The sequence below is a fragment of the Hevea brasiliensis genome, chromosome 15 (assembly GCF_030052815.1).
Source record: "Hevea brasiliensis isolate MT/VB/25A 57/8 chromosome 15, ASM3005281v1, whole genome shotgun sequence".
NCBI lineage: Eukaryota > Viridiplantae > Streptophyta > Magnoliopsida > Malpighiales > Euphorbiaceae > Hevea > Hevea brasiliensis.
In genome coordinates this window covers 71650872-71663616 of record NC_079507.1, presented here as the reverse complement: position 1 = coordinate 71663616, position 12745 = coordinate 71650872, and the positions used below count along the sequence as shown (strand labels likewise).

Genomic DNA, 12745 nt, shown 5'->3' with positions numbered 1-12745 from the left:
CCGTTTGAAATCTTTTTGAAACGTTATACACACTGCTCAATACAAAATGGCCGTTATTTTGTCTTTTTGTGCGAAGTTGAGCAGCTCTGATCATTTAGCAAACTAATGAAATTTTGGCAACAGTAGTAAACTGGTTAGTAAACTAATTTTTTAGCAAACACATTAGCAAACTAATATTTTAGCAAACTAAATCAACAGCTGCATGTCTCAACTTGTAAAAACAATTTTAGACCTTAAGAAAAATAAGTTCCAGTAGCAGTATCCAAGATCATGATGAGAAAAAGTAATCAGAAAATAAAGTTTCATTTTTGAGCTCCATTCAACTAAATTCTCATCTATTTTTTTCTTATAAGACTTAAGACTCAATCTCTAACTTTATGACTTTCATACCTTTACTTAGAATCTTGGCTTTCATATTTTCGTTCTTTTCTCACTTTGAATTTGTCTTGGGATGCCTTTGAGTATTCTTCCTCCTTAGATGCAACTTCAAAAATTCTTTATGAATAAGAGAAGGAATCTACACATCACTTAAAGTTGGGTTAGATAGATTCTGTTTGAGTTTTGTTATCATCAAAATCAATGCTCATTTTGAACTATACGGGGTCAACAACTATGTTCTGGTTTTAAGCTGAAATTGCATAAATTATAGCTGAAGTAGTTTACTTGTACCATTTATACACGTTCTAGTTATTGTTATTGAAAAGATTCCTCTGGTTTGCTTATCGATTACCAGTGAAACATTCTTTCCATCAGTGTCAGTATTTTCCTGCTATATATTCTGATTAATGAACTGGGAAGCAAAGTTCAGAATCGGAATCTGTATGTGAATCGTAAAAAAAAAGGAGGTAAATATCTCGAGCCTTTCTCATTTTTGTTTTCAGGATTTGCCTTTTCTCGGTATATTTTAGTCCTCTTATTCACACACAGTACTGTGCTAACATCTGCTGGGGAAAGCTAGTAATTTTATTGATTTAATAATTGCAACTAACCAAACCAATTCTTTGTTGGGTTTTGATTAATGCAAGGAAGAGTTGGCATTAGGATAAGAGAATATCCTCTTGTGGACCAAAATTGATGTGCAATTTAATGTTACAAATCATAGTTAGATGCAGGACATACATTGTGGGGAACAATTTGAATGCTTGGCACGTGACATGAGTTTCTTCGTCAAATCATCATTAAAAAGTAATAAGATCTCAATCTCTCCACCTAAGTGTGTTTTTAATTATTTCAGCTAGGCTAATCCTGTTTAGTAAAATATAAACGTTAATATACTTTGAGCTCTTAGAAAACGGTAAAATTATTGTTTCAAAATAAAGAGGTGGAGAGGCTTAAATGGATAATGGGTTGTACTTGAATCGGTAGATAAACTTTATATATAGAGAGAGAGAGAGAGGGAGAGAGAGAAGGGGATATTTTGTGATTTCACAAAAAAAAAAAAAAAAAGGATTTTGGTTGAATTTGTTTTACGCCATAATATGGTGGCTCTGGTTGGCAAGGAATGGTTCAATTTTTAATGGGAAAGTTCACTTAACAATGGACCTCAGCACCATAATTCTTCACCACCTGTCCGTATATGTGGATGAAGACTATTCAAGAAAACTTTCCCTTTTCAACTACGAACCTTATGGTCAGTGCCGGTGGAGTTCTTCGTAATTCTGATGGCCATTTTTGTTGCATCTTCTCTTGTCCTATAGGATGCTTAGACTCCAATGCCGCAGAATTATATGCCATTCGCGAAGCGTTGGAGATGTTTGTAACTTCGTCGTCCCTGTTTAGTGCCCTCTTATCCATTATCTTGGAGTCTGACTCGCAAGTTGCAGTCTCCTGAGTACTGAATCCTGCCTTAGCACCTTGGAGATTATCCTCAGTCATTAACGAGATGTCAGTCTTCATGAATGCTTTGCCTCCGGTGCAAGTAACACATACTCTTTGGGAGGGAAATTCAATCGCAAACTCTCTAGCAAAGCAAGAGCTGAATCATTCTGAAGACTTTATCGCTTTCTCCTAGGATATAGTATTTTACTGCTAATATTTGTATTTATCCTGTTGAACTATCATGTTTGGTCTTTTTGTTGCTATCCTATTATCTTTAGTTTTGTATTGTGTATCAAATATTCATTGTTTTTTCACTTAACATACATGTCTTGTCTTAAATTAAGTGTAAGAGTCGATTTATTTACCAAAATTTATGTGGACAAATTTATACTAAAGTTTTTCTGGTTTTTAATTAATAAAATATATCATTTATAAAAAAAAATAGAGATATTTATGAATTAATTTTTATACATTAATATGGGTAGATAGATCTTGAAAATTGGATGGAAAACAACACTCAACACAAAATCAAAATTGTCGGCTGAAGTCATTTAGATCACATTTTTAAGGTCTCGAAAGGTCTATTTGATGACAGCAACAGAGATTTATGGGCCTTTTTAACCCCATAATTGAATATTTTGTTGAAATTAGACTTACCCAAACATTATATTGCGACAAATGAATATCTAATCATTTACGTCTAAAATTTGTGCTGCAACCAGCTACTTAGCAAATTAAAATTATCATATTAGCACGTTCTCTCTCTCTCTTTCTCGTATATATTATTTTTGTCTATTTTTATTTATCATATTTGAGCTTTACACAATAATCAAGAAAAAAATTGGATAACCTCCTTTTTTATGAAGTTTATAAAAAAAATCTCATTTCTATAAAAATATATTAGTAATAATTAAATTAACCTTTATTTTACTTAATTACTTCTTATATAAATATTTATTATATTTAATACAAATAAAAAGTAAAATTAAAAAAATTAATATTTCTTAATTTTTTAAATGTGATATATAATTTTAAACAGAAGAAAATATAAATACGATAAATAAAAATAGATAGAAATAGTGTATAAGAAATATTAATACAAGTGACATTGGCTGCCTTACATGTAATATAGAAATTAGGATATGCTCATAAATTACAAAAGACAGCATAACTAAGCATTCCTCAGTTGTAGCAACTGATGCATATGGCATACAAGATGAGATAAGCACTTGCAGCACCACTTATTTGTAAATACTAAAATAGATCCATTTTAAGTCATTTGTTTGGATGGATAGGAGATGAGGGCTTGTAGGGTGGCTTGTAGGGTGTTGGGGGCTTCTCGTAAGGTGGGGAAATTTTATAAGGAATTGGAGGAGGGAACATTTTCCGAGGTGGCTTGTAAAGTTCAGTATTTTCTACTGGAGGATGTCCTGGATAGTGGCCATAAGGTGGCAGTGGCTTGTGAACTGGTGGCTTCACGTTAGGGGGCTTGTAAATTGGTGGAGGTAGAGTTGGTGGTTTATAAACTGGTGGCTTCACCTTAGGGGGCTTGTAAATTGGTGGAGGTAGAGTTGGTGGTTTATAAACTGGTGGCTTCACCTTAGGGGGCTTGTAAATTGGTGGAGGTAGAGTTGGTGGTTTATAAAATGGTGGCTTCTCCTTGGGGGGCTTGTAAATTGGTGGCTCGGGTTTAGGGAATGGCTTGTAAACTGGTGGCTTCTTCACCGTGTGGGGCTTGAGTGGTGGTTTCTTGAAGGTGAAAGGTTCATAGACAGGAACGTGTGGCTTAGAAAGCTCATATTTTTGCTCGTAATCAGCGAGAGTGGGAGTAGCTACACAAGCTACTCCGACGAACAGTACCAGCAAGATTGCCTGCATCTTTAGGCTTCCGATGTTGCTGCGTAAGAAATGAAAAACGGATGCCTTTTTATAGGAGAAATTTGAGAAATTATATACTATATGGATTATTAGGATAGCTTATATGAAATGACAAATTAATGACTAAAAAATATATATACATAATGAGTCCCAAAAAATTGTAACTATCAAAGTAGTTATTTTTTTTAAATTTCAATAACTATAATTATATATTTGTTGCCATTTCAGGTGAAGTGCCGACATAGTATCACTGTTTCACAATATAATTTCTCCTTTTATATTTGTCTCAGTTCTATGGGGTAAAAGTTTCACACTTTCCGTCACTGTTTTTCAAAATAGGTTTCTAAGTTTTGGTTGTTGAGGCATTAATGTGATAACCGAATTTGGGTCCCATTGAGTATAAAAAGCTGAAAAATTGGGAAAAGTTAAAAGATTAGGAAGACCCTTAATTAATTTCAATTGATCTTTGTCTTCAGATTTCCCTGCAGACTTCAGATGATCTTTGTCTTCTATGATTGGAAAAAACTGCCTTGTGGTAGAACCATAGAATAATTCCAAATTGCTATGGCATTTTTCTTACACTGTCCCGGGCTTGGCGGAAAAATTCTGGATGAAACGTATGCATCCAAATTCAGCATTCCTTGCACTACCTGTCTCCATGTAGTTGGTCATTCACCTATCACTCTATTAGTGCCTGTTTGGCAACATGCAATGGACCGTAATATGAATTTCATATTATTTAATTTCTATTGCGTTATTACATCTCACTGAGCTTGCACTGTGTTTGCATTTAACAATCTTACTGAAGTTAAAATCATTTTTGTTGTTTCCTTTTCTCCCTAATTTCATGAGAATGTATTGGCATTAATTTGGTGAACTTTTGATGTGGCTTTATGGTCAAATGCTCTGAAATTGAAAATTATTTCATTGGTGAACTTTTAATTCTTATATGATTGATGCTATTTGCCAGCATATATCGCAAGTTTCTGTTCATTGCAGCAGCTCTGCTTCAAAAGAGTTGCCAGGTGAGCTTTTTCCTCAAAGCTTCTGCCACCACTGGGGACGTTACTCTTTACTTTGAGGGTAATCCCACTACAATGGTTCCTGATCATGGAACGCTTATGTGATTAATATTCTTGTTTCTGCATGTATCAAATTTGAAATATACAATTTAATTCAGCTCCTGCCTTCTCTGACTCTTCAATTTACGTCTTTGATTTACTGACATTGATAAAAAATATCAACATATTAAATATATTTTTAATGATAATCAAAAGTATTGATATATTAAAAATACTTTCGATGTTAAAAAAAATGTCAAATTATTAAAATTATTCTTAACATTAATAAAAAAAATCAAATATTATTACAGATAATCTCGGCCATCCATTGGTTTTGGAAGATTATACACTAATGTTCGCGTTTATGGTATAGACAAGTTTTAAAAAGGTTGAATACACATTTTTACTCCTAAACTTTACTAAAAAAATCCTTGTAATATTATGAATTTTTAAAATATCGAATGACACACTTTAATTCCTGTAAACGGTATCTTTTAAATTCTAGTCAGTAAATTATCATATCTACATATCGAATGGTATCTTAATTTCAGTTTTACAGAAGTTGAAATATATCAGGGGATGTTTATAAGAATTAAGATTTGTTATTGGATATTTTAAAAGTTTAGGATGTCATAAGATTATTTTAATAAAATTCAAGAGTAAAAATATATATTCAGCCTTTTAAAAATAACAGAACTACTTGTCAAAAAAAAAAATTGATTGAACTATAGTAACAGCGCGCAGCCCAAAGTGATCATATCAGTGAGCCTTTTGCAATACGTTGCTTCTTAGGCACAAGAACATACAGAACGGACGATCAAATTCCTTGAATAATAATGTTTAATTATGCTATGAGATGTTTATTCATTATAGTCTGATGAAATTCATGATAGTACCGAGGTCGATGATGATGATGATGAAATTCTTTTTACAATATGTTTATTAAATCTCTTACCTCACCTATGAGTAACACTACCAGGAACGTGTTAGACATATTTGTTCTACGATTTTTTTTTTTTAATTGCACAATTGCATTAAAAAGTGTATTGGCTTTGCGTCTTTTAACAGAAAATTGGGCAAGATACGATTCCGAGCAGAAAAGAAGTTTTTAGAGCCAAGGTTCTGTTGGCTTTGCGTCTTTAACAGTTGCTTTTTCTTTTTCCATTTGTTTTTTTAATAAGCAATAGATCAAAGCCACATCAGGACAAAGAAGCAGAGCAAAATCGCTAAAAAGTTTAACCGCCATCTTACCAAATGTGATCTTTTAATGGATCGAACAATTGGATAGTGGTAATTTTATATTATGCAAAATAATTTTTTTCTTTTTCTGCAGTTCTTATTCCCACTTTGTTGTCATACACTAGAATGTTTGATAGTTGAAAATTGCCCTTTACTGATCTATTTCTTGATTTCACACATAGAATGTGCTATACTAGACTAGCTGCGGGCATATGGGAACATGTGACTTTCTATGCTTAACCGAGTAGGCTTTCCTAATATACAAAGCTATTTCACATGCACATTTGAAAATTGCAACTAAAAAGAAACTCATTAGAACCACCGAGTTTCTTATCAGGACTTTCTGAACCCAAAGAAAATTTTAAGTTACCAACCCGATAAGAATATAATATTGAGGAGTTCTTTAGATTAGTAGTTTGGATGAGAAATGGTTGTTTGGGTTTCCAACGTTTATATTGCCTGTAGGAGAACTCATATCCTGCTTGGTTTCAGAATGAAGTGAGGCACTTGCGTAAATTCTCAAGGTACATGGCCTTGCTATATCGATCTAGTATCTCTGTTATTGGTAGTAATCTTGTTTCTGGAGTCTCATGCTCAACTTGCCACATGGTTATATATGGTCATTTAACCAGAAACCCATGTTTAAAGATCATAATGTTGCAACTGATAATCTTTCGACTTTGCATATGTTTGACGATGAATCCCATTTATTATTATTATTATTATTATTATTATTATTATTATTATTATTATTATTATTATTATTAAAAGTTTGATATTTGTTGCTTTATTAAATAACTCGCTTTCTTACCAAACTGCACGTTGTTGGGAATGATATTCACTATCTGTTAATAAGCTCCATCTTCCATTTGTGCTATATTGTTTCTTACAAGACCAATGTTTGGTGAGAATATTCTTTTATTTTAATTGATTTTATTAGTCAACTTCACTCTTATTTGCTTGTGAACGTGGGATAGTGATGCATATATTTTGCATAATTATTTAGGTTTAATTTCATAGCCATTTTATTTGATTATTAGTCATTTTTAGCTAATTTCATTAGTTAATTAGTTAGTTTTTCATAATTGTCGATTTTGGATTAATTTGTAATTTTTACTTTGTTTTGTAGGAAAAATGGTGTTTTTGAAGGACTGAAGAGAAATTTATCCACTGAGGAGTGACTTCTACAGCCAAAGATGTCAAAAACAAGTTTTCAAGCTGAAATATGCATTGACCAAATTGTGCATAACTTGCCGCATAAGCTATGCAGATCTGCATAAGGAGAAAAATCACTGTTCCAATACCTGCCGAAATGTGCATAAGAAGACTGCATAGCTTATGCACATTCTCGCCTCCCTTATGCACCTTCACGGAATTGTGCATAGCCTATGCACCAAGTCATGCAGTTTCGCATAAGTGAACGAGATCACTAAAATCGCATAAGGGACTGCATAACTTATGCAGTCCACTTATGCAGTCCCATAAAGAGTTCATTAATGAGCTGGCAGAAGATTCCCTCAGATAATTCCTCCTAGAACATACCATTTTAGGGCTCCATGTCAGAAAAATACTATAAATAATCTCATTTTCCCATTTTAGAGGGAGAGCAAAAAAAGGAGCAGAAAAGGAAAGGAGAAGAGAGGCAGAATTTGAAGAGTCACTTTCACCTTCCACACCATTTTCAACCAAGATTTCTTTCTTTCCTTACAATTTTTTTACATTTCTAGTGTTTAATTTCTTATTCCTTAGCTTAGATTAAAGCTTTATTTCCATTTAAACTCATTATATCTTGTAAGCATTATGGATAGTGAGTAGTTTTACTTTTGATTCTGGAGTAAGGGTTGTAATATTTGAGATATTTTATGGATTTTGATTGGGTAATCCATATTTTGTGGTCTTAATGAGTTTTATTCATTTCTTGTGTGCTTAATGACATGCTTAGTGTAGGATCCCATTAAGTGATGTTCTTAATCCATGGTTGAAGCACCGAAAGGAGAAGGCCCTGTGATAGATAATCAAGAAATTGGACTTAATTAACTTAGACCTAGAAATAGGCTAAGGATTAAGAGGATTCACAGATTAATTAAAGAACTTAATGGGTCTTAATTAACTCTAAGTCCATGAAAGTAGGATTAGATTGATTAAGGCACTCTTTGTCTCACTCGAAAGGGAATTCAAAGGATTTAAGAATTAATCTCCTTAAAACCCATAAGTTTCATGAGATTGGATAACCAATTTAAAATCCCAAAATAGCTCGAATATGAAATCCCGAACTCCGGAATCACCTTTTTACCATTGCTAATTTTCAATTGAATTTAATTGCTTGCCATTTTAAAATCTTGCCATATTTCAACTTGCTTCTTTCAATTTGATGCAATTTTAGTTTAATTAACACATTGTTGGATAGATTATTAATTTTGATCATATAGATTTCATACTCAAATACCCATCAATTTGTTACCTTAATTTCAAGAATAGTTCAATTTAGTCAACTTTTTATATCAAAAATTCAATCATTAACACAACTCCTCATGGGAACGATATCTTTCTCAGACATTTGTACGACCCGTGCACTTGCGGTTGGGCCACATCAAGTTTTTGGCGCCGTTGCCGGGGAGTTGTTTGTTTAAGATTGAATTCTTGATTATTTTAGTTGTTTATAGTTTTATTTTTGTTATATTTTCATTTTGTGTTTGTTTGTTCTTTTTTTTAGGTACTTTTAACCTTTTATGAGAAGAGCTAGAAGCACAAGTGACACATCCTTATTGTTCAATCCTGAAATTGAGAAATTTTGTAAAGCCAACAAGAAAGAAACCAGAAGAAGGAAAGAAGCTTTGAGAGAAACTGAATTAGAAGCAGACATGGCTGATGAAAGAATTAGAATTGGTGTTGGTAATGCTGGAAATGGTCAAAACAATGAAAATGAAGCCCAAGGAGAAGAAGTTGTTAATGCAAACGTGCCTAGGGGAAGTATGATGAATCATGCTTTTCCACGTTTTGATGACTTGAGAGAGAGTATAGCAAGACCAAGAATTGATGCAAATAGTTACAAGATGGATTTTGGAGTCCTTCAAATGATTCAGAATTCTCAATTTGGAGGGCATCCTTCTGAAAATCCACATACTCATCTGAAGAAGTTTGCTATGATTTGTGACATGAAAAAACAACCTGGAGTGTTAGATGATGTAGCAAGATTGAAGCTATTCCCATTCTCTTTGAAAGATAGAGCATTGGATTGGCTTGACTCTTTACCTCACAACTCCATTACAAATTGGGAGCAACTCACTGATGCATTTCTTGCACAATATTTTCCACCTGGAAAAACTCAAGAGTTGAGGAATCAAATGACAGCTTTCAGACCAAGAGAAGATGAAACTTTATATGAGTCATGGATGAGATGGAAGGAATTAGAGAGATTATGCCCACATCATGCCATTCCAAAATGGATGATAAATCAGAATTTTTACACAAATGTCACTCCTGCAATCAGAGGGATTATTGATGCTCAAACAGGAGGGGAATTTATTATGAAGCATGAAGATGAAGCTTATGAGCTATTGGAGAAAATTGCAAAGAATACTCATCTTTGGAGTAGTCCAAGAGGACCACTCCAACTCAAAAAGGCAAGTCTTTGGAATGTATGATCTTGATCCATTCAACATGATTAATGCAAAGTTTGATGCACTTACAAATGTCCTTGCTAAGAAGATGGAAGATCTGAGTATGTTGGTTAGTTCATCATCATCACCGGAAGTTCACAACAAGTGGCTTATGCAGAGGAAACTACCACCGTGGAGTAGATTATGGAGAACAAGTAGCATATGTTGGTAAATATGGAAACAAACAAATGGGGAATTCTTATTCTCAAACTTACAATCCAAATTGGAGGAATCATCCCAACTTTTCATGGGGAAATCAGCAAAATCAAGTTCAAAATCAGAATTTTCAACCACATCAGCAACAAGGAGTTCCATATCAGCAAAATAGGCAACCACTGCCTAATTTTCAGCAGAAAAATATGAACCCTCCACCAAAACAAAGAAGAACGAAATTCCACCATGAAGCTTTATTGCAATGATTCTTACTAACCAAAATAAGCATGATGAGGAGATGAGAGAGATGAAAGCAAGGTGGAGCAGATGCAAACACACAACGGAATCTTTGGAAAACCAGATTGTACAACAAGCATCTTCCTTAGGTGCTAAATCTTTTGGAAAACTTCCAAGTCAACCAGAAAACCCAAGAGAGCAGTGTCAAGCTATTACTTTAAGAAGTGGGAAAGTTATAAATGATGAGAAGAGTGAAAACAGTGAGAAGAGAGAAAATGAGAAAGGAACTGATGAGAGTGAAAAACAAGAGAGTGCAGAAAAATGTAAAGAGGAATTTGAAGAGAAGGAAGAAAAATATATACCTCCTGAACCCTACAAGCCACAACTTCCCTTTCCATAAAGATTTCACAAAGCCAAGCTTGATAAGCAATTTGGGAAGTTCTTAGAGGTTTTGAAGAAGCTTTACATAAATGTGCCGTTTGTTGATGCTCTTTCACAAATGCCCTCTTATGCAAAATTCTTGAAAGAAATTCTCTCAAACAAGAGGAAACTTGAAGATGATGAAACTGTAGCTTTGACAGAAGAATGTAGTGCTATCCTTCAAAGGAAACTTCCCCCAAAGCTCAAGGATCCAGGGAGTTTTTCAATTCCATGCCACATAGGGGAATCATGTTCTACAAAAGCTTTATGTGATTTAGGGGCTAGTGTTAGCCTTATGCCCCTTTCCATTTATGAGAAGCTCAATATGGGAGATCTTAAACCAACCCACATTTCTCTTCAGTTAACTGACAGGTCAATTAAGTATCCTGAAGGGATTTTGGAGAATGTGCCTCTGAAGGTTGGGAAGTTCTACATACCTGTTGACTTTGTCATCTTGGACATGGAGGAAGATTTTAATATCCCAATTATCTTGGGAAGACCCTTTCTAGCTACAGCAGGAGCATTGATTGAAGTAGGGAGAAAAGCTGACTCTTAGGGTTGGTGAAGAGCAATTGGTTTTTAATATTAATAACACTATGAAAAAGCATCATTCTGAAGCTGATACTTGCTTGAGAGTTGATATTATTGATGAGCTGGTTGAAGAACACTTCAGAAAGAAATATCCAGAAGATCCACTTGAAAATTTTTTGGTTCATGGAGGAGGCATAGACTATGACAACCCTCATGTAGCTGCATATGCTCAACACTTAGAGGGAAGTCCACCATTCATTTCTGCTCCAGTTTTTCAACTCACACAAAAGGAAAAAGTCGAATTTAAGCAACCATCATTCAAGGAAGAAGATGCACCTAAGGTAGAACTTAAGCAACTTCCTTCTCACTGTGTATGAATTTCTTGGCACCAATAACACTTATCCAGTAATTGTAAATGCAAATTTGAGTACTTTAGAGGCTGATAAGTTGTTAAGAGTGTTGAGTCAATTTAGGAAAGTTTTGGGATACACCATAGATGACATTAAGGGAATAAGCCCACACTTTTGCATGCATAGAATCAGTTTGGAAGAAAATTGTAAACCATCTATTGAACATCAGAGGAGGTTGAACCCAAATATGAAAGAAGTTGTTAAAAAGGAAATTTTGAAGTTGCTTGATGCAGGGATCATATATCCCATCTCAGACAGTACTTGGGTTAGCCCAGTACATGTTGTCCCAAAAAGGGTGGAATGACAGTGGTCAAAAATGAAAATAATGAATTAATTCCCACTAGAACGGTGACTAGTTGGCGGATGTGCATAGATTACAGAAAATTAAATGTTGCCACTAGAAAAGATCATTTTCCTCTTCCCTTCATTGATCAAATGTTGGAAAGACTAGCTAGGCATTCTTACTTTTGCTATTTAGATGGATATTCAGGTTTTTTTCAAATCCCTATCCATCCAAATGATCAAGAGAAAACCACTTTTACTTGTCCATATGGAACCTTTGCTTATAGGAGGATGCCATTTGGGTTATGTAATGCACCAGCCACTTTTTAAAGGTGCATGATGGCAATCTTCTCAGATTTCATTGAAGACATAATGGAGGTTTTTATGGACGATTTTTCTGTTTATGGATCTTCATTTGATATATGCTTGGCTAACCTTTCTAAAGTTTTGCGATGTGCGAATCGACCTTGTGTTAAAGCGGAAAAAGTGTCATTTCATGGTTCAGGAAGGGATAGTGCTTGGACATTTGGTGTCTAACAGAGGAATAGAGGTTGATAAAGCCAAGGTTGAAGTGATAGAGAAGATGGCTCCTCCTACCAATGTCAAAGGAATTCGAAGTTTCCTAGGACATGCGGGTTCTCTGACGCTTTATCAAGGATTTTTCTAAAATAGCCAAACCTTTGTCTAATTTGTTAAGTAATGACACACCATTTGTATTTGACCAAGAGTGTTTGGATGCCTTTTGCAGGTTGAAGCAAGCTCTTATCACTGCACCAATCATGCAACCACCTGATTGGAGCCTACCTTTTGAAATTATGTGTGATGCTAGCAACTATGCAATTGGGGCTGTTCTTGGTCAAAGAAAGGACAAAAAGGCTTATGCTATTTATTATGCTAGTAGAACACTGGATGAGGCTCAAACAAATTATGCAACAACTGAAAAGGAATTTTTAGCAATTGTCTTTGCATTGGAAAAATTCAGACCTTACATTATTGACTCAAAGGTGGTTATATTTTCAGATCACGCAGCCATTAGGTATTTGCTCCATAAAAAGGA

The 12745-nt window shown here is 34.3% G+C and overlaps 1 protein-coding gene and 1 non-coding gene across 2 annotated transcripts; both read right to left on the bottom strand.

Annotated features, from left to right (window-relative positions):
- Positions 1-3093: 3093 nt before the first annotated feature.
- Positions 3094-3696, bottom strand: LOC110641771 (repetitive proline-rich cell wall protein 1). Its single transcript, XM_021793608.2, has one exon. The coding sequence runs from the start codon at positions 3694-3696 to the stop codon at positions 3094-3096; it is 603 nt and encodes a 200-aa protein (XP_021649300.2).
- A 5628-nt stretch (positions 3697-9324) lies between these two features.
- Positions 9325-9432, bottom strand: LOC131174262 (small nucleolar RNA R71). The gene has a single exon (XR_009144510.1). It is a non-coding gene; the product is annotated as a small nucleolar RNA R71 (small nucleolar RNA).
- Between the last annotated feature and the right edge of the window lie 3313 nt (positions 9433-12745).